General features: G+C 31.2%; 2 protein-coding genes across 5 annotated transcripts in view; one reads left to right on the forward strand and one right to left on the reverse strand.

Annotated features, from left to right (window-relative positions):
* Positions 1–336: 336 nt before the first annotated feature.
* LOC130443781 (zinc finger protein on ecdysone puffs-like) lies at positions 337–7326 on the reverse strand. Of its 2 annotated transcripts, none has more exons than XM_056778603.1 (9): positions 7099–7326; positions 6783–6982; positions 6094–6153; positions 5264–5577; positions 3202–3494; positions 2895–3145; positions 2610–2706; positions 1007–1397; positions 337–727 (listed from the first exon to the last, which is right to left on the reverse strand). In XM_056778603.1, exons 2-9 carry the CDS (start codon positions 6978–6980, stop codon positions 625–627), a joined length of 1707 nt encoding a protein of 568 aa, XP_056634581.1. In that variant the 5' UTR covers positions 6981–6982; positions 7099–7326; the 3' UTR covers positions 337–624. The 2 variants fall into 2 exon arrangements, with proteins under 2 accessions (XP_056634581.1, XP_056634582.1); XM_056778604.1 differs by having other exon boundaries at positions 343–727; positions 3202–3479; positions 7099–7290.
* Positions 7327–7608: 282 nt separating this feature from the next.
* The window catches only part of LOC130443854 (protein phosphatase 1 regulatory subunit 12A), a 73324-nt gene continuing 53761 nt past the window's right edge, over positions 7609–27171 (forward strand). For all 3 annotated transcript variants that reach the window (XM_056778722.1, XM_056778723.1, XM_056778724.1), the window contains exon 1: positions 7609–7985. In XM_056778722.1, the coding sequence (XP_056634700.1) occupies positions 7737–7985 (249 nt within the window). In that variant the 5' untranslated portion in view covers positions 7609–7736. The remainder of the gene's footprint in view (positions 7986–27171) is intronic.

A 27171-nucleotide genomic window follows, 5' to 3' on the forward strand; every position in this document is an offset into this window, starting at 1 on the left:
TTTTCAGATTCAGAACATCTCAAATAGTTTTTGAGATAGAAGATATTTTAGTTAATGTTTATAATTTTTGGGAGTGTATCTTTTTTCAAAAACTTTCTACGTGCGATTACGAATCGAATGACAACTAACCATATTTTTATGAACCAGCAAAAAAGCTTTGGACCTAAAAAGCACTTGATGACTAGACTATTATGACTATGTCGATATAATTTTGGCATGACTTGAATTTGCGATGAATATGAAACATTTGAGGCAGATAAACCGTAAACAGTATAATTCTTGGGTCACTACATAAAGGCAGCCTTTGGTTTTGATTCAAGAAGAAAACAATTTTAAATAGGTTTGACATTTTCTTTTGTAAGAATAGAAAACATGAACTACAGAAAACAAGTAGAACTAAAAAATACTTTTACAACGTCTATTTATTATTTACTGTATTACAAATGTCACAACACACTAATTATCAAAATGAAATACTTATAATAATTTAACAAAGAAAAATTATGGAGCAGTGAAAAAAATACCTGAATAAACAGATTGAACATTATTCTCGAAGTTACACTTATTTAAGATTCACATTGTAACTATAATTTGCACTAAGACTAAATACTGTAATTAAATAATTTATTTTTTATTAGTTGTATCATTTATAACCAACTTATCCAATATTCCTTCCTCATCAACACCCATTATTTTTTCTTCCTCAGTTTTCTCGCTTAGTTTGAACCTAAAAAACGAATAGAAAAATTTCATAAAACTGGCACATTCTTCCTGGTTTACATTCATATAGCAGTTTTTTAGTTAATTTAAAATTACAAGAGAAAAGACACCATAAATTAAACGTTTGTTACCTCGCCATGAATCAGTTAAACAATAAAATGCCTACTGGGATTAAACAAGGTGATAATATGGCCTTGTGTGATTAGAGGTATTTAGAATAGGATATCTAATACCCCTTGCCCAATGAACAAGGCAAAAAAAAAATGTGAAAAAGATGTAAATTTACCTATCATATCGTTCACCATTAACATGAGAATCTTCGTCTTCATCTGAACTTTTATTTCCAGTCTCTGCCTCTGCCAAAATATCACCTAAATCTTTATCAACATCTGCCCAAAGTTTATCATCCTTGGATTCGTCATCTTCTTTCTTTGAATCCTCAAGTGCAGTTTCTTCTTTAGGTTCTTCTTTGATACGTTTCTCCTCGCGCATATACCGACTCATATGTACACGTTGTTTGCAATGTCGAGATAAAATTTTAGGCGTATCAGATTCTTCACCTCTTTGAAGATACATTTTACACAGTTCGCAATAATATGCTTCAATTTTGTGGATCTTTTCAATACCAACATTGGCTGGTTGAGCATCGTCATCTTTCTTTTCTTCATTACCAGAAGCTACAAGCGTATTTAATACATTTAAAACATAAAATAATTTGAAAAATATCAAATTTTGTAGAAAAATTTGGTCAGTGATAAAAAAGATGTCTTTCAGTATAAAACTCAGACCCGAAAGATGGTCAAGCATCATGTTTTTTTAACGAATATAGTACAGTAAGTGGACAAAAAAACTAACGAGGTTCAATGAAACTAAAAGAAAAAACTCGTACTTCTTTATAAGGCACTACAATTTACTATAAATGTTAAAGTAAAGTTAGGAAGTGATGAATCTGCAACACCCAATTTAACCACCATGTAACATTTTTGAAATGATTTTACCTTCCACTGTAATTGTTATTTGTAAACCCCAGAGCAATTCCATCAAAACAAACAATTGAAATCTGACAAAAAATTATTCAACTTTTAGTAAAACAATCTAATATATAGGCCAAGTTACAAGGAAAAGAAGAATAACTCCTGATTTCAAAATCTATTGTTTTTATACATTGTCTTCTTGAATGATTTGTAAAGGAATAACCACTGACAGGACTAACAACTTGTTGAACTCATCCAATTCTATCTCAAACCTATTGCATTCTCATATCTTCAGCACAACTGCCAACACTAGACTATTACAATTGATCTTCCATTTTGATCCATGGAATCTTAACAATACAGCAATTGACCAGGTCAATATTTTTTCCATCTCCTCATTAACTCTTATAGCCAACACGGGACCCCACATGCTTTTCACTGGATACTGACTTTAAAATATGTAAGCCTCTGATGGAACTCCAGTTCCATTTTAAACAATATTACTTGCAAACAATCAGTGGAACACTGTCATTGTATTTTCCATACTCATATAATGCAACGAATGTAGCATCAAGCATCAATTGAAGAGCTCTTTGACTACATCTCCACTAGGTTTGCCCATACTAGAACTGACGCTTGTAATTCATGGATCTGTCAAAGTGATAACTAATAACCTGAAACCACTACCTACCAATTTCCCATATTCTCTGAGACAGTTTTCACTATTTTTCTTCCTTAAACAGATAGTGTAATTGTTTTCGGCATACTGGGGTCCCAACTATATGGATAAAGATTTAACAAACGTAGACAAAATCAAGTTATAAGAGAAATAAGAATAACCTACCTAACCTCGTTTAGAATATGTTTGAAATTTATATAATATGTATTCATAAAATAAAATTATATTTAATTTACCTTCTCCTTCAAGATCTCCAACAGAATCAATTGTGGTGAAATTTTCAAGATTGTCCTCTTCCCCAGTGACATCACTATCTTCCATTCGTTGTTTACGCTAAATCCAAAGTAAGTCAAGTATTAATTTCTAATATTAAAACAAACTTCAACATTAAATAGAAGTGAATAAATCAGTATTGAAAAAGAATATCATTCATTTGTTTTCAGACCCGAAAGATGGTTAAGCATCATGTTAGAAAAATTGCTTCTATTTTAGTTTCAAATTATTCATGTTAGGTTACTTACTTTAATGTGATCGACAGAGCAACAATGAGCCTCATAAACCATGGGACTTTTAAAAGCAATGTTGCAAACTTTACAGAATGGCATCAAAAACTTTTTCATATTCTTATGAGCGTCAGTTTCTTGGTGAACAGACTTTTTCTGTTTGTAATTGAGCTTGCAAAGAGGACAATAACTAGTCTTTACTGCGAGTTCTTCAGTGTTGTTCTTTTCCAATTCGTTTTGGGTGTTCCTTTGAGCTAACCGCATTTGTGCTAAAGTAGAAAGAATATGAGACACAACTTACAAGCAGACTTGATTTAGTACTTACCCAAAATGGCCTTTTGTTTATATGCAATCTTTTTCATGGCAATAATGTGAGTTCTGGTCAGTAAATGAGCCTCGTATCTTCGGAAAGTCAAAGCTTTCATGTGGCAGTGAGGACACTGCAATTTTATGAAAGCTTTAGAGCTACGCTTCTTCTTCTCGTCTCCCTCGGCTTCTTTTTCATCTTTGACCTTATTTTCGCTATCTTCAGCTTTTTCTGTTTCTTCATTATTTTCATTTCCAGATTCTTCTTTAATCTTAGTTCCCCGAATGGCACCTCTCCTGGCATTTATTGAACTATTAAAAATTAGTAAACTTTGAAATGGAAAAAATTGCATAGGGTTTGATAGCTCTAAAAAACTACTAATTAAAAAACTTAATGATACATGAAATACTATTATTTTTTCAAATTTTTGATAAATTTCCAATGTATAAAATATTACGAATATTTCATGAAGATAAACATTTTTGTCATTACAGTTTCCATCAACTGTGAAGTGTAAAAAATTTTATTTACAGATATTACTTGTTAATTAGGTAATACCCTACTGAAAAGTGAATGTATTGGCTGTGTAACAACAATGTATTTTTCTGTCTTCTTTTATTGTTTTGCAATAATACTCAATTTCCAGCAGGTTACATCAATTTATACAAATGAAAACACCTAAAAAATTAGAACCAGATAAATCTTCCATAGTCTTCTGTGAAGAATTTTATTCGTTTTTTCTCATTTCATACAAGTAGACAATTTTCTTTCAAAATAATCTTCATTAATCTGGAAACTGCTATCCAAAATGTCTTATTGTATCCATATCTTCATCTCTGTTTTTATTTGGCTGTAGTTCATTCTTGATAACTATCTTATTGAAAAAAATGTCCAAGTCTATTTATTAGTTCATGAAAAAATTAAGGTAGACTGTATGATTATACATAAAATACTCATGTATTTAGAAAATTTGCTGGTTTTAGTCTTTATGAAACGACATACAGTAGTTGTATTAATAAATGTTGTTTTTATTTACCTCTTTGGTAAAAATTATAATATTTTGAGGTGACTTATTAGTGTCTAGTGTCTGAAACTACTCCTCCTCAACTGCTTATATCTTACAGAAACTGCAATTTAAACCACAAAAATAGAAAAAGAAAAAATATTTGAAAAGTATACTTTCACAGTCATTTATCATCTCATCTCATGATGAAAAATGGTTTACATATTTTTACATTTTAATTGAGGTTTGATGTTAAACATTTTTCAAGCCAAAGCCTTAATGAGAAAATTAGAAAGTCAAAGTCAAAACATATTGGAAAGTTAAAAAGCTGACAGGATCTCCAAGTAACATCGAGGAAAATTGAGGCAGATTTTAATACATGACTGATAAAATGTCATAAGATATTATTGAATCCAATAGGTTCAATAATCCTTGAATAAACAAAAAGAAGGCTGGTTTAAATATTTTGAGTTAAAATTTCACAATTCTGCATTTTAGTCAAAATAAATATGAACCATTTCTAAACTGTCAAACAGGGTGCTACATACCAACTGCTAAACATGGTTAAGCTTTAAAAGTTTAAAACAGTGCTTTATGTTATCCATATGGGGTCGACGTGATGAAAATACTTGAAATTATTCCTGATCAGTTATTATTTATTTTGATTTCTTTATTTTTTATTAGAAGACACAAAACTTTCAATTGTATCATCTCTTTAGCAATTTAATAAAATGTTTCCACTCGTTTCATTATCATTATTGGAAATCAATATAATCAAGATCAGTTTACCAAAAATAAAATACTTATTGTATCAACTAACTTAATGGGTCACCTCAAAATATGAAAAAAATTTTCTTCTCCAAATAATCGTAATACATTGGACACTACTCCCACACTGGAAATATTTTTGTATCTTAACCTGCTTTTCTAAATGAAAAAGCAAATCGAAAGGTGTTTTATTTAGTATAATAAAATCTACAATCCAGTGCTCCATTGTTTTATAAAAGATGTAGTCACAACTATCACAAACTGTCATATTTTTGTTCCTAGAATCAATGAATAAAATCTTTTATTTACCTCCGAATTCTAGCTATCTTAAGCTTCCTAGAGTAGTCTGAAATGCGTGGTATTCTCCTGCGTATAGTATATGAACTTTCAAGAAGACGTCTCTTCATTGCACGATCTCTACCTCTTAAACCTCTCGAACCTCTAGAACTCAATCTTCCGCGGTAAGACCCCCTCTTCGGGGGTGATGATCTATGCACCTCATCTCTTCTCGGAAACAAAGATGAAGAATGTCGTTCAACTGATAGAGCCCTTCTATCAGAGTATGACGGAGGGTCACGTCTGCTGCTTGAACCATAGTAACTATCATGTCTGGAGCTAGGAGCCTGGACAACATAGATTAAGAGCACAATCAGTTTGTTAAAGGGCTCTCACCACCAATTGCCAAACTTTCAAAGCCCCCGTCAAGTACTTCAAATTTTAAGTACCTATTCGTTGTTAATAAAATGTTTTGAAGAATCTGTAATCTCTCTATTGATCTGGGCTATGATTTAAATATTTTCGAGAGCTTTCATTATTTTTTATATTTCAATATCAAACAGGCGGCAATTTGAAATCATTATTCTCTAGTAATAAGTGGCATTTTTTGAAATTATGTCAGATTTCAGTAAATTTCTGGCCCATTTAAACACTTTCTAGTGCCAAGGTTCAATATCTTTTTTTTCTGAATAATCTACAATTTCTGGTGTTTGTCATTCTAAGGCCAATATTGATCTTTATAGTTATTCATCTCAAGTCTTAATATCACTTTATATTCAACCAAGAAACTGGTTAATAAGTAAAATATCCTTCTGCCTTCAATAACCTGTGAAAATTAAAAACTTTCCAATTCTAATACTTACATCTATTCTAATTCTCTTGCGATCTGGGGATCTTCTATCACGGTCCATGCTACTGTATTCCTGAAATAATGATTATTTCCATACATTGACAAATTATTTTCAGTTTTTCAAAAATACAATAAAATTTTCACATTACCTAATACAACATTACCATATTTCTAATCACTCTGTTTATATTACTATCTCTGTGCTTGTCTTTTGCTCTACTATATCATATCTTAAAACAAAATCCACATAAATTATATTTATATATTTCAATATGTTATACCTAGTGTTATCTTAAAGAAAAATAATGAAAAAAATAAAGAAAAATAATGTTCTTCATAATTTAATTTTCCGTTCAAAATTGAATAAATTGTTGTAAATACATAACAACATTGAGTGTTTTTTATCCAAACATGAATCTCACTACTACTGTACTAGCCTTTATAGGGTAATTTCTTGGGATATCATAACCTACGAAGTGTTTTTAAATTTCAATAGGTCATGACCCTCAAAAAAATTGAAAATATTAAAGTAGTGAGAATTGAATGTATTGTATCAATTATAATTTATTCACAATCAAATTAACAAGAAATAATTAGTAGAAATAACAAAAACACATTAAGAAGTTTTTTCATTTTTCTGCAAAATATACTAATAAGAAATAAGGTAACGACAACAAAAATTTATACATATAATGGACTTACCGATCGATAAGGACGATAATCATCGTTCCTTGAAAATCGTTCGGAACTGGAATATTTCGGTTTTGAATCATAGGGACTTCTAGAATCAAATGAGTTGTACTTGCTTGAATATTCTCCACGGCTAGAGCTTCCGTTCCAAGAAGGGTTTCCTCTGGAACCCCGGTAACCCCTTGAAGAATAACCCCTTCCTCTGACCATACCTAGTCAAATAATATACTTTTTATCTGCGTAGTTCTTTTGACTTGTGCTGTGAAGAATTGTAACGCCAAGCTAGACGCCACATGAGAACAAAATGGCCGGGGTATAATTCACTCACCTGTATTATATAAAGACACTAGATACTACAAAATCAAACAGGTGATAATTTTAGGAATAAATGTCTCCTAAAATTATATCTAATCAAAATATTTCACTGAGATACTCGAAAAACGAATACTATAACAATATTTTTGGATAACCATCCAACAACAACCTTCTGCTTTAAATGTTCAAGAAGAAAGGAAAGGGAAGTCTACCTTTCCCAACTACTTGACAATGACATGACATAATGATTAAACCACAGAGCTCAAAGTTTAATTTACATTCTGTGAATTAGGAAGGTATGGATTGGTGGAATGTTGTTAAAGAAAATTTCTCATTTTACCATACTTTGATGTTCAATTTAATTTAATTCTGAACGAGAATATAAAAAATGTGAAGTAAAAATTGAGAGATTAACTTATTTTATTTTTTCCGAAACGTCAATAGTTCATGTTTTCTGATATACTCACAAATGTAACATACTAAAAAATAGCTGAAATTAGTTCCTTTATGCCTTTTAAGATGGCAGTGGAGTTTGAAGTTTATTTTGCAGTTTGCCAACCGCACCCTCTGTTATGTGCGTCAAGAATTTATAAACTTTATATTATCCGTAATGGTGTCTGATCGTGTGTAATCTAAAACTATTAAATAATCATGTCGTTAGAGACTCGATCTACTTCAGCTCTTTTCAAAAGGGCTGATCAGTTGAAACGTTGGGAAGAATCGGATACTAATCGGGAACCAGTGACACCGAAACAAAAAACTCGTAAAATCAAATTTTCGTCGGGATGTGTGTTTCTGGCCGCTTGTGCTGCTGGTGATAAAAAAGAAGTGCTGGAATTGTTACATAAAGGAGCCGACATTAACACTGCTAATGTAGATGGATTAACTGCCTTGCATCAGGTAATAAATTGATTTTGAAAATTCCACCTGTAGCAGAAAGTGCCCTGGATTTAAATGACGTAAATTTCGTCAATATGGCTACTACAGCTGACGAAAATCTTCACATTCGGAGTATAATACTATCCAAATGAAGAAAAAAATAAGTAAACAAAAGTACAGACTCCATAGTTTATTTATAGTTAGTTGAAATACAGTAGTAGAATTGTAACAGACTAAAGTATACCATTATATTGATCAGACTTTTCTTGGTATCAATCAATTTTATAGGGCTCGTTTGATTTATTTATTTGACTTATAAAACGGTTACTTAATATTGGTCTGCTTTTAGCTTCATATAAATAATTGAATAGATAAAACATAACATTGATTAATAAGTAGCTATTTAACTGCAAAAACCTCATTAACATTTGCATTTTTTTCTATAATTATATATTGAGTCATATTTAATTGATACATTGAAAATAAACCACAAAATAAGGTCTATATAATATCAATACTTTTATCTATAAAATGCAATTGTTTATTAATACCAACAATTAAAATTGGAGCTGTTAAAAGTGAACATTTGTTTAATGACAACAGATTTATTCCCCACTGTGTTTACACACCTATCTATATTTTTATTGTATTTCTACTTATTGATATAAAAATCTATTAGTTCACTTGGAATAAAAGGGATTTATAATTAAGATTATAATATATAATACTTTGAAAGCATTCAATCTAAAAGAAGTTCTCTTTAAATTTTTCTAAATTTTTTAATTCTAAACATCTTTCCTTTTTGTAAATTGTTTTAAGTGCAATTTTCCAAATAAGTCTTAAAGGTTATATGATCCAATATTTATTCATTATTATGCTTTAACTTGATCTACAAAGCATATATTGTAATAAGCTTATAAATATATTATCCTGTTATTAACAGCTATGTGAAAATATTTTGTTAAAGTGTATTTTGATCAAACCCTGTGTCAAAATTATAAAGCATAGTAATTATTACCAATATAACTCAGAAACTAGCAGCCAAAGCTTTCATGTCAGTGTCGAATCATTGTAAATTGATGTATATTTTTTCCATTTCTCACACACTGTTATATCTAAAATTAATAACCCATTTGCTAAAAATGAAAAACGGGAACATAACATAACACTTTCCAGATAATGATAATCAGGGTCGGTGCAAACATAACCATTTCATAACTGATTATTTAAAAATTGGCATTCACAAGGTTACTATAAAAAGTAATTTTTTGTTTGTTCATTCTGATTTATGTGCACCAAAAATAAATAGAAATTCCCGTATTTTTGAATTAAATATTTGCAACTATAAAGTAAATTGTTACAAAACACTAACCATTTATTGGTTATTAAAAATAATGAAATGAAAAAGAAAAACTTTCAATTATAATAATATTTGGCAAAAATAATTTCAAGGTACTTAAAAAATAGTTATAATGAGCGAGTCTTTTTATATAAAATCAGTATTCATTTAGATTTTTATTTTGGGAAGAATGTTGTACCACTACTTTATGATTGACAAAGATGTATGTATAGTTGCTGATTTGTGCTGTCACATTTATGGAATCTTCATTAGTGTTTTTTCAAATTTTTCATTTCTTTTTGGAATAACTTTATATTTATATAGAAGAAACTATTGAAAGACAATAAAACTGGAAGTTCCCTTATATTTGTTAATTCTTGGACCTTTTATTATTAACTTGAATAAATTTGCTTTATGACAGTGGTGTCAAATAATATTATTCATGAAAATACAACAAAAACAAATATTCTTCTGTATATATGAATAAATTTTACAGAACATAGAAGTTTCTGCATAAACACCTTAACCAACTTACTTCTACATTGTAAATTTCAATATAATTAAGATAAATCATAATAAACTTAACTGCTTCATGGAAGTCATTTTATGAGAGAATAGTGAGAGAGTGTGAGTGAGGCTTGTTTTTGTTGTTTATTCATTTGCATAATCTCAGGTATTGTAATATTGAAAAATAAGATGAATTATTTGTTTCTTTGGAGTTATTTAAAACAAAATACTTTAAACGAGCTACAAATCTCATTAAGTAAGGGGGAAAATGATCCAATTTACAATAAAATTATAGCTGAACAGCTGAGAAATATTTATTTGAGTTTTTATTCTGATAAGATTTTTTTAATATCGTTTTTCATCTTTATTCACATTTTTCTTATTATCGTTAACTTAGTTCATTCTTGAATAACTTTTTTAATTTATTTTTTACAATCTACATTATTTTCAAGCGATTATGACAAGAAGACCAAACAATAATTTATCAACAAGATTAATTATTTATGACATTTTTCATATTAATTAATTATTTAACAAACTTCAATTTATGGAATTTCTTCCTATGTACCATAAATTTCTTCCAATAGCACATAAATCAAATCTACAATTGGTCATTTCTTTTTATATATTTTATTAATTTTATATGTAAGATGGCTTTTGACAAAAAAAGTTTTTGAAGTTAAGCTGCCGCACATCTGTGGCCATTGACTGAGAAAGTCTAAAACAAACTGTGCTTTTAATGACAATTTATCACATCCTCTAATTTATTGGAAAGGCTTCATATGTCTTCAAGATATTTCTATGAGTCATATTATCAGCAGCCATTTGTATATTATGTTTGATGGTGAGGTTTGGTTGGTCTGAACTAAAAAGTAGAAGTAATATGTTATAAAACTTCAAGCCCATTTATACATATATTGAAAAAATCTGTAAATTTTCAACTAACACATTCCAATAATGTTCTGTTATTTTGAAAATAAAATACTAGAAATTGATGACTGTTATCTTATTACTCACACTGAATGAATTTAACAGTTGATAAGCTATCATTAACAAATGAATAATAAATAAAAGTCAATGATTGTATTTCTGAAATTTGCCAACATATTTACAAACAATATGGTTAATTTAACTCATAATTTTGTTTCATCATATTGTCATTCATTGAACAAAGATCATACAAAATATTTTCGCCGTGAGTATTTGTACTATAAGCAAATATGGAATATTGAATTTTGAGTTCGCAATTAATTTAACAGAGGAAATTAAATAATTTTATATAAATAGTACAGTATAATAGAAATACAATGAATTACAAAATATTATATCAACCTAATGTATACAAAGTGCTCAAACTACCAATGCGGGTTTAGATCTAGAAGATCAGTTACAGACCATATTTTCACTCTGAGGCAAACGCAAAGAATGGGGTATGAATACGATCTGTCAATTTACTCAGTCTTCATAGATTTCCAACAAGCTTATGATACTGTGAACAGAAACCATTTGTTCAGCATTATGAACGATCTGAGTATTACAAAAAAGCTTATAGGTCTTAAGAAAATTACACTTGAGCATATAAAAAGGGAAAACTAAATCAAAGGATATCAAAATGTTTCCAGACCAACACAGGATTAAAACAAGGAGATCTTTTATCTACTACGTTGTTTAATATAGTATTACAATGGATAGTACGTGAAAGAACAACGCAACTACTTGCATATGCAGACGATGTAATAATCCTTCCAACATCCAAAAACGATTTTAAGGAAACCTGCAGAGCCTTCATAGAAATGGCAGAGACAATGAATCTACGAGACAACAAAGATAAATCGAAGTTCATGATAATGACAACACCACAAAGTAAATAAGCAGTGAGAAGTTTGACAATACAACTGAACGAAGAAAAGCCAATGAGCTTAGAACAAGTTCAAAGTTATGTATATCTTGGGGTTGTTATCAAGGACGAAGGTGACGTTGGAGGCGTTGAATGAGATAATAAGATCTCAAAAAATCTCCAGAAAGACAAAGCTACATCTATACAAAACAATAATAAGTCTAACAGTGAGCTATAGAGGCGAAACGTGGATTCTTAACAAAGCATACGAAGAGAAGTTAAATATATGGGAAAGAAAAATACCTAGAAGGTTACTAGGCGGTAAAAATGAGGCTCCCGAGAAATGGTCCCCTACTGTAATATTAACTTAGGGTGCCAAGTGCAAAATCTCGGTAACGGAGAGAGCTAGCGATACGAGCCTGGTGGAATAATTTGTTGCTTTCAGATGGGTATGATTTTTCACTGGAAATACTCCCCGATTGGTTTACTTGATAACTCTTTTTTTGGGTTATTTGCTGTATTAAGCGACAGTAGTCATCTGCGAAATTTCGGTAGAGAGACAAACTAAGCGAAATATTTTGTTGCTATTTTGTCGCTTTAAGGTGACAAGTCAACATATTTTGTTGCTTTACGATGGTTCAATTAAAAAAACCTCCAAAAACATTCGCTAAGCGCCAAACCCACCGCTTACTTCTTCTGTATTAAACTACAGCTGTCACTGTACAGCGGAAATAGTTTACTACGCAGACTTGACGGCATATTTTGCTAGCTAATTTGTTGCTTCAAGATTGTCTAATATGGAATATTCCGAAACTTTTCGCTGCAAGTCAAAACTACCCTTGCTACCACGATATTAAGCTACGGCAGCCATTTGCTTTATGTCGAGACTAGAGTTAGTTACCCCTCGGCATATTTTGTTTTTATACAGTCGCTATAAAATAGCTTTATCAAGAAATTTTAAAAAGCACGCGTCTTGTCAAACCACAAAATATGCCGCCTGTTTTGTATTGCCAGCTCATGGCGCTTTCGAGATATCACTTATTTGCCGTGATTTAATTCTGCAAGTGGTCGTGATAGTGAGTTCGACATGTAGAGGTGAGATTTGGAATTTTCTATAGACACAAAATATGTTAGTTCGTGTTGCTAGCTTGTCTCTCTTTCGAGATATTTAGCCATTTGGCATTACTCAGGAGCGGCTGGAGAAACAAAATCAATTATCAACTAAAAAATTAGCAACAAATTGTAAATCGGGCCCGGAACGTGCCCTCCAAAATAGCCCCCGCTGCTTAATATACGTTGAATTGAGTATAATAGACTTGATTATAGGTACATTTGATTTGTGGACGCACCTCCATAGCTCAATACCATACTTCCAAGTGGTTTTGATGATGATTTTGTATAGTAAAAGATTGTTTTCAATGGTAGCTTGGATTTCCTGCCAATTAGCCCGTATAATTCCCTTACTTGTAAATCGTGCGTTTTTTAATTATAAGTTTTTTTCACGCGAGCTTCGAGTCCTGAGGCATTCCTAAGTACTTTGTAGAGATATTTATATATTGATTAGCAAATTGGTGAGCAGTTATGTTTTCTAAACATGTACCTAGGTTATTTGGGCTGATTTTGATACGGTTATATATATTCTCCACCTTCTGTAGCCACGTTTGATTATTGCTTTTATAGTATCTTGGACGTAGTAGGTACATTTTCTTGACTTGCTAGTATGCCAACTGATAAAATTTGATTAAAATTTTGTTGATCATCTATAAGAAATAGATATACAAATTAATGGGTTTGGTAACTAAGTAATTGGTTTTGTAGCATAAGATAAAATAATTTCTGGTCCTTATCAGCAAAAAACTGAACCAGGTGCGATTGAAGGTCATCGTCATTTGGGAAAGTTTGACCATTCAAAGAATTCTGCCAAGCTTCAATAGTTTCCCACGAGTTGCCAAAGATGTGTGAGATCTAGCATTATCATAGTGGAACACTAAACCTTTCCGATTTGACAATTCTGGACTTTTTTCTTTAATTGCTTCATCCAGTTAAATGTTTACAGTAAACATCAGAATTGATCGTTTGGTTCCTTGGAAGCAGCTCAAAAAACACAAAACCTTTGTAATCACACCAAAATGACATCATGAGCTTTTTTTATTGTTTTTCAACTTTCGATGTAGTTTGTGCTGGTTTATCGTGTTTGGTCCATAATCGTTTTCGAACAATGTTACTCTATAAGACCCATTTTTCATCACCAGTAATGATTCTTTTCAAGAAAGGATCGGATTCATTTCGATTAAGGTGCATTTCGCAAATGTTGATTCTTTGTGGTAAAATAATTTCTTTCAATTCGTAAAGTACTGAAATATCAACTATATAACTAGTCCAAGACATTTTAAGATGGTATATGACAATCCTCTTTAATTATGACTTTGATTTGGTCATCACCAACTTCAGTAGGCCGACCAGAACGTTGCTAATCTTTGAGGGAAAAATCTCCAGAACGAAATTTTTTATACAATTTAAAATTAACTCACACCTAGTAACTTTAATATAAATCACGAACTAGTTGCTTCTAAAGTTACGGCAATGTGATCAGAATCACGTGACAAACAGCGAAGTACAGCACTAATATAAGTTATTCAAAAAATAAAGCAACGCTCTCTATCGGTAAAAACCGAAAGTACTTAGTTATCAACCTTATATTTCGACACATTTCCATTGTTCAAAGAAGCAGTTAATGCCTTCAAAATGTATAGTTTAGGGTTGTTATCTTCTATCTGGATAATGTGCTCTAAAAGTTCAATCTACTGCAAAAGTTTTGGCGTAAATATTTTTAACAGCAATAAAAGAATTTTCGATGAAATTTTTTGTTGTTATAATTTAAATAAATAATTGCTTATTCAGTATATTTAAAAGAACCAATATTTTTGTTCAATACTACGTCATTAACACAAGATCTGCAGATCGATCACTTCGTTATTGCATTAATAAACTGTAAACGTTTATTGTAAATAAATAAACAAAGTATGTTTTATAAACGAACTTTAAAGCTCATATCATATACCAATAACCAAGATTCAGTTTGAAATATATCTGACTCGTCTATCTTTGCTATTTTTACTTGTCATTGACGTCAGATGTACTATTATACAGCCATATTTCTACTCTACTACCGCACTCCACACATACACAGTTTAATAATCGGTGAGATTGTTTATTAAAATATTTTTTATATGAGTTCAGTAAAATGGAATATATAAATTAATTTTAAAAATAACTGTGTACTATATACATGTATGTATAGATACAATTTAAAAGACAGGACGTGTAGAGGAGACAGTCAGTGATTTTAAAGTTGGTCAGATACTTAAGTATTGACTATTTTTGACTTAAGGCATTTTTATGTATTCTTAGCACTAAATCTAACGAGACTTTTCGTTTCAACCTTCGCAGTACGCGTAGTTTATTCACTATTCTTTTCGCGAACGCATTTGGAGGCACTCTTTAGTTTTTCTGTATGTTTTTCCGTGTATTAATTTATTTATTCTTTGATATACGACAGACCTGCTTCATTGGCATTGGTCCGTTTTTTGTATACATTTATTTTTTTACCGCATGGATGTTACCTGGGACTGCCGTCTTACAAGTGCTAGTTAATAGTTTTCAACTGGTAGTCAGAAGATACGCACGTGTGAAATGAATAATAAGAAAAAAAACTCGTATTGGTCTACTATTTGCACAAGAAGAAACACCGCCGGACCGATGTCCGGTGCATGTACACACATCCATTATAAATTATACACCATCGCGAATCCGGCAAAAAACGCGGTCCGTTGTCCGGTGAAAAAAGCAGACGTCTACAAGCGCTCTTAGAGTTTTGTACTGAAATCTATGCATAAGTTCGCTTTTCGTCCCTGGTATGCGGGACAAAAGTGGTCTATTCTTTCCCGGAAACAACTTTCAGGTGGGGTTGGATCAGACCCCACCCGCCAAATATCAATTTTTCGGGGTAAAATAAAAAATTAATGATTAATGATATTTGTTATAACAATTTTTTTTTTATTTTTATAGTCAATAACTAAGAATATAAAGTACTTTGGAAGAAAATAGGAACTTAATAGAAATATTCTCTACAAAGTTATTTAAAACATAGTATATATCAATAGATTCAGTCATCAACTAGAAATTTGAGTACTTTAGAAATTCTAAAGATAGGAATTAAATGAGAAACATCTCTTATCAATTGTATAAAACAATTATAGTGTCAGCTGTTTCGAAATATAAAGAACAAAATGTAACGGAATACCGGAGGTTTATAGGTTGCGGAGAATATGACATCTAAACTGAGCATAGAATTTTTTAGGACACCACTCGTGAAGAGAAGGCCCATCAAACCTTTTATTTCAACGCTCTCTGTTGGTGAAATAAACCCCTGGACTGTATTGTACTTTTGTTTAAATTTCTCGATTTCAAGATTTGTGTGCAAAACAATTTTTTCTATAATTTTCGAATCTATAAATAATAAAAATATTTCCAATTCACTAGTGACCCCCTTGTTTCCCTACGTGGACCAGGGAGTAATAATATTTGACGCTGGTGTCCTAGAAAATTTTGAATGGAAGGGTTTGTTGATCCATATTGTCTCTAAATCTTTACCTAGCTCAAAATCATCTACATCTGACTGAGAACTAACAAATTCGGCTATTCCTGCCGCACAATGAAATACATCATCCTTGTCATCAATATTAGATAATACATCATCCTCGGTTTCTGAAAAGTTTTCTGAATCGATATTGTCGCCAATCTCCGACTCAGCCTCCTGTCGGATAAACTCGTATATCTCGTCAGGAATTCTAAGGAGTTGATGCGCCATTTTAGTAAGATATCAGAAAAGAGAAGAAAACTTAGATGTAATATAAACATCAATAGGGGTTGAGTTCTCCCTTGACTTTAATAGTAAGGTAGGGTCGGATCCAACCCGAGCGCGGCTAATATAGGATTAGTATAGAGATGGTAGCTGAAGGTCACTCACCACACTGACGTGGCCTCCTTGGCGTTCTAGGGACAACTGGCTAGTAGGGTAGCTGGGAACTAGAGAACTTTCAGAAAAGAGGGTGGGGAGTTATAAACAAAACAGACTCACTGGGGTCGGATCAAATCTTACTGTTAGAGGGTTAACTTAGGAGGCTTTTGTACCAGACTTTATCAAAAGCATGGCTAATGTCCATGAATACTGCAGAGCAATATTTCTTACTTTCATTGATTCGCTCCACAACAGAAGAATTCTAAAATCATCAACAAAAAGAAAGAATATTGTTGAAAGAAATGATCTCCCGAAGGATAATGAAGATTTGAACCTTCCATAACAATATATGTACATGAAATAACAAAAACAATTTTTAACGATACACAATAAACACAAATTGATTCGGAGAAACTGTTTTAAGAAGAAAAACAATTAACAAAGTTGAATTATAACAGATAACAAATTTATAAAATGATGTTCATATTGGAATTCTATTAAAATAAATAACACTGGTTAACCTAGTTTTTGTCACACAAATTTTGTGATGGTTTTTATTTATTCAGTTTTGTCACAGCTGTATATTCTTTTCTGACCTCTTATACGTGTTTTTGTTTAAAAACCTTAATTTAGGCGACTGTATAACAATTGTATTTATAGTTCTTCCAATATCAATTGCTGAAGACAGTTATGCGAGGAACAATCAATATTTACTCCTCTTATAATATTCGGTAAACACATAACAAACCGTCAGTCCACGTGGACTCATCATCTCCACTGTTTACCAATGAAAACATCGAATCGTAAAAATGAACGCATTTCTATTGGCCGAAGCTGTATGGACACAATTTCTTCCAAATATTCCTGCCTAACAGTTTGCGATTAGTAGTGGCCTTATTTCCAAAGAATCTATTTTTCTTTATAGTTTTTGCATCCAAAATTTCGTTTTCCAGAAAGAAAAAACGAATGGGGTTCAAAAAAAGCTCAGTTCACGTCTGGTAACTATTTAAACCAAACTCCCTTACAGGCAGATACATTTTACTCGTCTATTAACGTTTTACAATTTAATATTCAGTAGTATAATAATGGTTGTAGGACTACAATTAAGTAAATCTGTCTAAATAACGGCGTATAATGTCGTTCAATTTATATTGATTCGTTTGCCTTTTAACGAGTTCTTTCAAAAGTATTTATGAAAATAATAAATTTATAAAATGAGATATCTACGCCTATGGTAGATCAAACAAAATTGTCGGCAAGGGTTTTTATAATCTGCAATTGATATTGGAAGATCTATAACTAAGTTAGGTTTTCGCATTATAAATATACCGCTAAAGTGTTCTATTAACCCAGACTGTGAAGAATTAATAAGGATAATATTAACAAAAAAATTGTGAAGTAAGTTTTTTTAATAACATCAAAAAAATTCATAAAGTTTACGTTAGAACGATAACGCGTATTGTTCGTTTTGATATCGAAGCCTCAAAATTTTCTTTAACTATAGCAAAGGACACTCAATAAGGAACTTATTAACAAAAAAGTGTTATGGCCTTAAATTTTTTTGACGTTATGGAAAAAACTTACATCACAATTTTTTGTTAATAGAATCCTTATTAAGTCTTCTTTGCTATAGTTATAGAAAATGTTGAGGCTTCGATATCATAACGAACGAGGCGCGTCTAACGTAAACTTTATAGACCGAGAGCCAGTCTTTCACAAACTTACTGTATTGTAGTAAACTTCATATTAATGCCAGGTATACTATTTCACCTTCCGTTAGTAAAATGGAAGTTCACTATTCCCATCGAGGGTTCCTTTGAGCGTGCCTAGAAGTCGAAAGATATTGAAATATTGACTTTCAAAACGTGATCGCAGCATGTCGTTTTGATATCTTAAAATATATAACTATTTGTATAGATACATTTATTGGCAGACACTTATACCGGTTCCTACTATATTTTATATAATTTCAAAGTTACTTTTACAATTTTATACAAATTTACATTATTTCAGCAAAGCTGCAATTTAGATGCAGGCAAACCACGTAGTTCTTACTCAGTCGTGCTAATGAAGAAGCGTGATTTTTTAAAATTTTACAATTTATATTGTATTATTTATATTATATTTTTTATACAGAAAGCAATAAAATGTTTCCACTTACAATTATAATGATTTTGATATTTATTTTATTCTAACAAAACGAACAACTCGAAATTGAAATATAAAATAAATAAACGTTGGCAAAAAGAATCAAAATTATTTATTGCTCTTCGTCGCGGTCGACTTCCGTTGATTCAATGCAGCGCTCTACATCTTCCAAGTTTAAGAACAAAATATTTTATTGTGTTTCATTGATTTGATTGATATTGGACCGAATCGGATACAAAAGATGGCAGTTTATCTCCATTGAACCATTTGAAGAAATATGTGTCATGATGATTGACCCACCCATACTCTTCCGGTTGTAATGTTGACGGGCATCGTTTATCAACATTATTCCAAATATTAGATGTTGTTGTTGTTGCCACAACTCGCTTCTGCACGGTGGTAAACTGCTTCCTTCAAAATTTCGGACTTTAATACTAAATTGTTCGTTGATATCAGCAGCCTTATAAGTATCAACGAACAGCTGAAATCTGGCAACATTTGTAAATTTCTGGATAATATTGAAGATTCCATTCATTCCATCCTCTGTTAAATTATGAATACCAAGAGCTGCAGAAGCTTCTTGATAACTAGTGTTTTTATTCAATTAAGAGGAAAGTTTCTTCTTTCTATAAAATGAAGGATTATAATCACAGCCAGTGAAAGCATGGAAGCCAAATAAGCTTCTGCGCGTTAGTTCGCCTAGATGTTCATGAATTCATGTGACATCTGTAACTTACCCATTCCTATCCTATTCCAGATATGTGAAAAAGTATTTTTCAACTTATGCATATTACCAAGCATCATCACGAGTATATCGTGATATACCTAACCTCTGATAACAATATTGGCCTTATCACTGATGCTACATGCGTGATAAATATTTTTATTATCAGCTTCTTTGTGCAACATAAATCCTCGACAATCTTAGATTCCCATTACCGACATATAAATAACATTTTCGGAAGTTGAAATTTACAGTACTGTTGTTAAGAAATGGTGCATTTTCTTCACATGCTTAATGAAGACAAAAAAAGTCAATCATGCTTGTTCATTAGCACGACTGAGTAAGAACTACGTGGTTTGCCTGCATCTAAATTGCGGCTTTGCTGAAATAATGTAAATTTGTATAAAATTGTAAAAGTAACTTTGAAATTATATAAAATATAGTAGGAACCGGTATAAGTGTCTGCCATTAAATTTTTCTATAGGTACAAATAATTATATATTTTAAGATATCAAAACGATATGCTGCGATCACGTTTTGAAAGTCAATATTTAAGCCTCTCGACTTGTAGGCACGCTCAAAGTAACCCTCGATGGGAATAGTGAGCCTCCATTTTTCCAATGGTCTTTGACGTTATTAAAAATACTTAAATCACAATTTTTTATTAATTGTTTTCTAATCAGGTGAACTTTGTAATAATTAAATAATTTTTCTTTATTTTTGTGGTCTTCGCTTCACACGGATAATATTCATCTTCTTTATTAATTCTTCAAACGCAATTTTTCCATATATCATTGTCAAATTCCGATGTGTGACTGCAGCGCCACAGTAAATATGAAATACGGGAGGCTGTCAGAGCATGTTTTATTACGTTTTTCAATAGTAATAGTTAAATATATAAATAATATACAGTGCTTTTCAGATAAAAGTATCCACCTTTAATAACTTTTGTAATACTGGTATTTAGAAAAAATCCAAAAACACGTCAATTTATGTTGGAAGGGGCAAGCATTATGGCTTATTTAAACTTACTGGAAAAGCCACTCCCTCACCCCTAGCAGCATCCCCTTTATTTTTTTAAATTACTTCTCATATTTTTAGGTTAAAAACAATTTTTCTTTTATGAGCACAAATTTTACTTATTATTTACTTTCACCTTATTTGCCTGTACTAAAATGGGTTGTACAACAGTTCAAACTCTTTAATCTTTTTAACTGTGCTATTTATTCTACTTAAAAAATCCAAACAACAAAAAACTCTACTTTTTATTAAAGTTTGACATTGTCAACTAGAATTTGTAGTCACATTCTTTGCAAGAAAGAATTGAAATTGTAGGTTTATACTACCAAAATAATAATTGTGCAAGAGCTGCTGCTAGAATATTTAACGAATTACATGACGGAAGACATGCAACTCATAAGTATGTAATTCAACTGATGGAGAAATTTACCACAACAGGGTCTGTTTGCAATAAAGTGCATAAGCGAGAGGGACTCGTAAATAACGAAGCAATCCAAGTGGCAATTTTAGGGCAAGTCAACTTAGAGGCTCAACAAACCCAATCGTTGTCAACAATAAGTAGAGCGATCGGCGTTTCATCTTCTACAGTTTTCCGAGTTCTACATAAATTCAAGTACCACCCATACAAAGTTAAGTTGGTGCACGAGTTGAATGAAGATGATTTTGATCGTCATCTATAGTTTTGAGAATCAATGACGCAAATTATCAATAACAATCCACAATTGTTAAACAATATTTGCTTTTCTGATGAATGCTCATGGTCATTAAATGGCTTAGTAAGTAGGCATAATTGTAGATATTGGGCTGAAAGTGATCCACATATTATGCGTGAATTCCATACACAACATCCCCAAAAGTTAAACGTTTGGTGTGGTATCCTAGGTGACCACATTGTCGGACCTTTCTTCATCAACGGAAATTTAAATGGTGAATCATATCTTGAGTTACTCAGGGAAGGGGCTGACCCACGTATTACAACAATAATAGAAAATGATGATAACCTTTCCGAAGATTTACTGGTATTTCAACAAGACGGAGCTCCCCCACACTATGCTATGCCTGTCCGACAATATTTAAACGAAACATTCCCCGCTCGTTGGATAGGTAGAAGGGGGCAGATGATGGAGTGGCCACCTAGGTCACCGGATTTAACACCCCTAGACTTCTTTTTATGGGGGTATTTAAAAACAAAAGTTTATGCTACCCAACCAGAATCTCTGGATGATTTACGAGAGAGGATAGAAAATGAATGTCGACAATTAAATCCAGCCGTATTAAGCAATGTCAGAGAGGCATTTCAAAATAGATTATACAATTGTATGGAAGTGAATGGTACTCATTTTGAACACTTATTGTAACTTCATAATAAATAGCACAGTTAAAAAAAAAGTAATTTAAAAAAATAAAGGGGATGCTGCTAGGGGTGAGGGGGTGGCTTTTCCAGTAAGTTTAAATAAGCCATAATGCTTGCCCCTTCGAACATAAATTGACGTGTTTTTGGATTTTTTCTAAATACCAGTATTACAAAAGTTATTAAAGGTGGATACTTTTATCTGAAAAGCACTGTATATATATATATATATATATATATATATATATATATATATATATATATATATATATATTATTTATATATCTTGAACAAGCCAAAAACACAAGTAAGTATAATGATAAAATATATAACAGAATGCAGTGAACGTTTATAAGGTTAAATTACTTTAAACTGTTTTTTCAATGGAATAAGTAAATAATTTTGTATTATTTTAAGTTGAACCAAAGACATGGATATTATTATAAAAACAGGAGTCCATCAGCCATCAAATAAAATTTCAACCAGAAACTATGACCAAGAGTGAAAATCTTGTTCTTGCTGGACATGTGAGCGAAGTTGAGGAACATCGACGAAACTTTGACAGTCAAAAAAGTGTTATTGTATGTTACAATGTCTATTTAAAAGAATTTTATTATTCGTTACTAATTTGTTAGTTATAAACAAGCTTAAAAGAATATAACTGTTTATTACAAAAAGTTTAATTATTAATTTTATTGAAAGTTTACAATAAATTTACCATTTTTCACAAATTTTCGTTTGTTTTCTAAATACTTAATGAACAATTTTCATGAATAACTAGCTTTTACCCGCGGCTCCGCTCGCATCGAATCCATTAAATAAATATCAGAAATCATACTAATAGAAAAGAACGAACTCTGTAGCTATATTAGAACCTGAGATATAGATCTTTGAATGTAGAAAAATTGCTCCATAACTCCACATTGAATGTCCGCCCCTAGCTCCTCTCCAACTCAACCGATTTAAGTGTTCAAAAACTCAAAAGAAAGGTGTTTCAGCGAGTGTTCTTAAACCAAAACGAAGTCTCTATCTTGAATAGAACCTGAGATATTGAGAATAGAACGTGTGTATGTGAAAAACTCCCATAAGTAATGTACAGGGGGAAATCGCATTTGAGTATAACTTGAGAAAGGTGAAAATTAGATGAAATCCGATGGTTGATGGCTGATCTGTGCATAAATACCTTTCATTGAAAAAAAAATTAAGCAAATCGGTTGGGTAGAGCGCCTGAACGGACTCGGAATGGAAATCATCAATTTTTTTAATATATAAGATAAAATATTTTTCATCCCTCACTTTCAGGATCTTTTTTTTTTTCAGATATAATCGGAGGCTGTAAATTTACCAAAACACAACAAATATGCAAATTATCGTCAAAGCAGTGGAACAAATGTTGTGGAATTTTATGCAATATTTGATAAGACCTTAACTGCTGCATAATTCTTTCAACGTGAATCCTAACCATTGCAACACTGTTGAGTTTCTTCACTTGAAAATTCACTTTTTTTCTCTAGAAAAGGTGGCATAACCATTTGCACTTTCTTGCCACTTCAATTACTGTTTTAATTTCTAGAAAACCTTTGTCTTCCAATAAATCCAATAACCCTGACTCTATAGTAAGCTGAGAATCTGATTTCCGTCCTCCAGCTACGTCAGATCTTAAGGATTATTATTTACTTATACCAAACTTAATAATTTTACGAAGATTTTTTGATAACAATAAAGTTATGGTACTACTTTTTTTTTCCATGTAGCGGTTGGAAATTTACACAACAACTGTGGTGACCCATTTTTATTTAATTTATTATAACTGAAACAAACAAAAAACTTTAACGTGTATTTGTTTATAATTTCGGTTATAATAGCCTCCCGTAATGCTCAAACTGACCACTGCGAACGCTTTAGTCGATTTAATTTCGCCTACCATGCCTTCCCTTACAGCGAATAACTTGACGTATGTTTTCTATCTCTACTTTTTCCTTTTTTTTTTGTTCCTTTGCTAAAATATTCAAATTATATTAAGTAATAAAACTCGTGGCCCATATTTTTTTCAGTTACAGTCATTATTCAAAGTAAAAAATCGGTGTGAGGTTCGTGTGTCACGACAAAGTTAAAATTTTATTCCTTAGTCTTAATAAAAAGATACACATCAAAATTTCCATTATGATTTAAATTATATTATTTGATCTTAACCTCGTTTCATTATACGGGAATCTATGTATTTCAAATATTTATAAATCTGTTTAAATTAACGTAATAAAATGTAGGATTCGAGTAAAATACGTTTAACTATCTATATTTCAAACATTCGCGAATATACATTCAGAGTAGACATTTTTAAATTAAGATAAATAAATCATTATCTAGTCTCTCAACTTATTTAACACTCGTGATCTTTCCAGTCTACTAGCCAAGAATAATAATAACTTGCTACAGAATACAACGTTCGACGACTATACTGGGTGTCTTTTAAGAGTTTGGTTATTGCTTGATGATACACGCAATCCAAGATTTCTAATAAAATTATGTATTTTCTAATGCTACGATTGTATTATTTATATATATCGGGGACACTTTTTGTACACATTCAATGTATTTAATGCTCATTTCGCGTGTATACTAATTTACACAATTCTATTCGTATAAGAATCATAATATAGTAGATTGGAGGGTTTACTATCGGAGGATGTGGTTGTTTAGTACAATTTTTTCTTGATTTTTGTCAGTTGTGTCAATGTCATTTATTTCCAATTTTTCACTCTAAAAACGTACATTTGAATATTACAATTAAGTTTGTAAACGTGAAAAAATTAATTTATTGATCATTGTTGGTTTTGGAGATAGAAACTGATATTTACTGTTCAATGATACATATTTTGACAGAATTTCTCTCATTTCCAAGTCTACAGTGTCTTTAAATTTGAGGAAATTTAATTAAACTGCTACTGTAAAAAATATTCCCGGTTGTGGACGAAATGAACAGCGACAAATGAAGATATAGAAAGGCAATAGGCTCAATGTAAAATTATGCGTGCGTAAGCTATCAGCGCATTTAGAGCCGCGATTCCTTACTTTAGACCAGAAACGCATTCGAATGAACATTCCAAACAACCCTTAGATTAAGATATATATAGACTCAAACAGAAATCTAGAGTATTTGGACGAAGCCTGATTTGATACACTCGACGTAGTTGAATATGTCTGTGTTGTTTCTGAAAATAATACCTAAATAAATCCGACAAAAAAAGAAGTGCTTTAAATTATAAATAATTTAATATAAAATGCGAGCCCATTATCCCATAAAAACTTTAAACCATTGCATCTATTTATGACCAATTTTTTTTTAGAACTACAAAGTATTTTGTTTATTTTTGTTGTTTATTTGTACTCTTTGACTGCTAAAGACTTGTTTTATATACTATCATCACATTCTGGAATATTTGTTTCTTGGAAATCTCTGATTTGTTGCAAACAAATGTAAAAAATGAAAAGCTTTTTTTAGAAATTGTCTCTATGAAAGATAATTGAATAAGTCACAAAAAATAAGCAAATAGCGGATGCGTCCATCTAATTTTAGCTTTTACAACATATTAGAACAGGACTGTCTTCACGGTTTATATCAGTAGGCTAGTACGTTATTGCCTAATATAACAGGTGTGTTAGCATAGAAAAAATCCTTTTTCTATATAATTTGATGGCGATACATCGATTATAGCGGTCATTAAATAGTTCCAAACACTGCTCAGAATCATCAATTTTTTGTTATTTTTGGTCGATTGTGAGCTCGCTCGACCTCCATTTTGAATAGAGCTTTCGCATATTCAAATTCATTTACGATATGATAACTTTAGGGTTGCTTCACTCAAAATGCTGAAAATCAAAAACTAACAGTACTACAGCTTTCAAATTCATACATGTGTCTCTCTCTTGAATACTAGTAGTAGTATTTCTAAAAATGTACCCACCTGTAAGGGAGTTTGGTTTAAACAGGGTACCAGACGTAAACTGAGCCCTTTTTGTACCCTATCCATCCGTTTTTTTTTCTGGCAAATTTCAAAGCAAAAACCGTAAAGCAAAATGAATTCTTTGCAAATAAAACGAAAGAAAGAAAACAGAGCGATACCATATACTCATCTTCTTCTTTGATAACATGTTCAACACAGTTTTCCAAAGTTTTTGGCGGTCTACTGCTAGAATCTTAACGAGCTCTACAACCTCTGTACTCAGTTCTGGAGACTGATTACATTTTCATAATTCTGATTTTACGTTTGCTTATATTAACTCCAATGGATCCAAAATCTGATGCCTCGACAAATGTTTAATTATTTTGTCGTGTGTGGCAAAATATTCATATTTTTGTTTGTAAATACAAATTGAGTTCATAACTAAATTTTCTCCTACTCTATTACGAAAATGATCCTTAAAAAATGACTCAAATGTGACAAGATATTTGCAATAAATTTTACATGCTTTTTAAAAGTATAATAAACAAACAGCCTCAAAAATTTATTCATTTAATATAAAAGCTAATAACTTCAAATAATTATTCTACTTTATTTTCAGCAGTTTATTTTTCATTTCATAAACATTTTGGCAACCGCGTTGATTTGAATGTTGTAACTCATTTATGATTTGAGAATTTTCGTTGCGTAATCAGTTTGGCAATTTTGAAATTTGTGGTCGATGAACGAAGTTTCTCGCCATTCTCCAATATTGGCTGGATACCAACAAGGTTAACGCATTCGCCAGATTTACGACGTTAGTCGTTAGTTTTTTTTTTATTTAGCATCACATCCAAAAAAGTAAAAACCTATCGTGCCTTTTAGAAAATAGCTCAGTTCTAATTTGTACGATGTAATAGTACAATAAAAATGTGTTATTTTAAAATTAAAAGGATGTAAATACGAGGTCGACTGAAAAATTTTGTCGCAGGCGAATGTTGGAATTCATCAAGTAAATACTATACTTTATCTACGACTATAACAACAATTTTTTTATCGTTACCTATAACAATGCTATAAAGGTTTCATTTATTTTGTTTATTAATAAAACCAACTGTAAAATTTGGGTCATGAATATCGAAAAATTTATGTTAACAATATTTTTTTACAGCGCATTTGAGAGATAAAAAAACATTTTTTTTTTGGCCAATAAAAAATACAAAAACCACCAAAAAGTTGCCACCGCCCTTTGAAGACATTTTAAAGGTTGTTCTAGGTTTGTTCTACTTTGTTTAAAAACGGTATATGGGATGAGTCTGA

This window comes from Diorhabda sublineata, chromosome 5, assembly GCF_026230105.1.
Source record: "Diorhabda sublineata isolate icDioSubl1.1 chromosome 5, icDioSubl1.1, whole genome shotgun sequence".
Taxonomy (NCBI): domain Eukaryota; kingdom Metazoa; phylum Arthropoda; class Insecta; order Coleoptera; family Chrysomelidae; genus Diorhabda; species Diorhabda sublineata.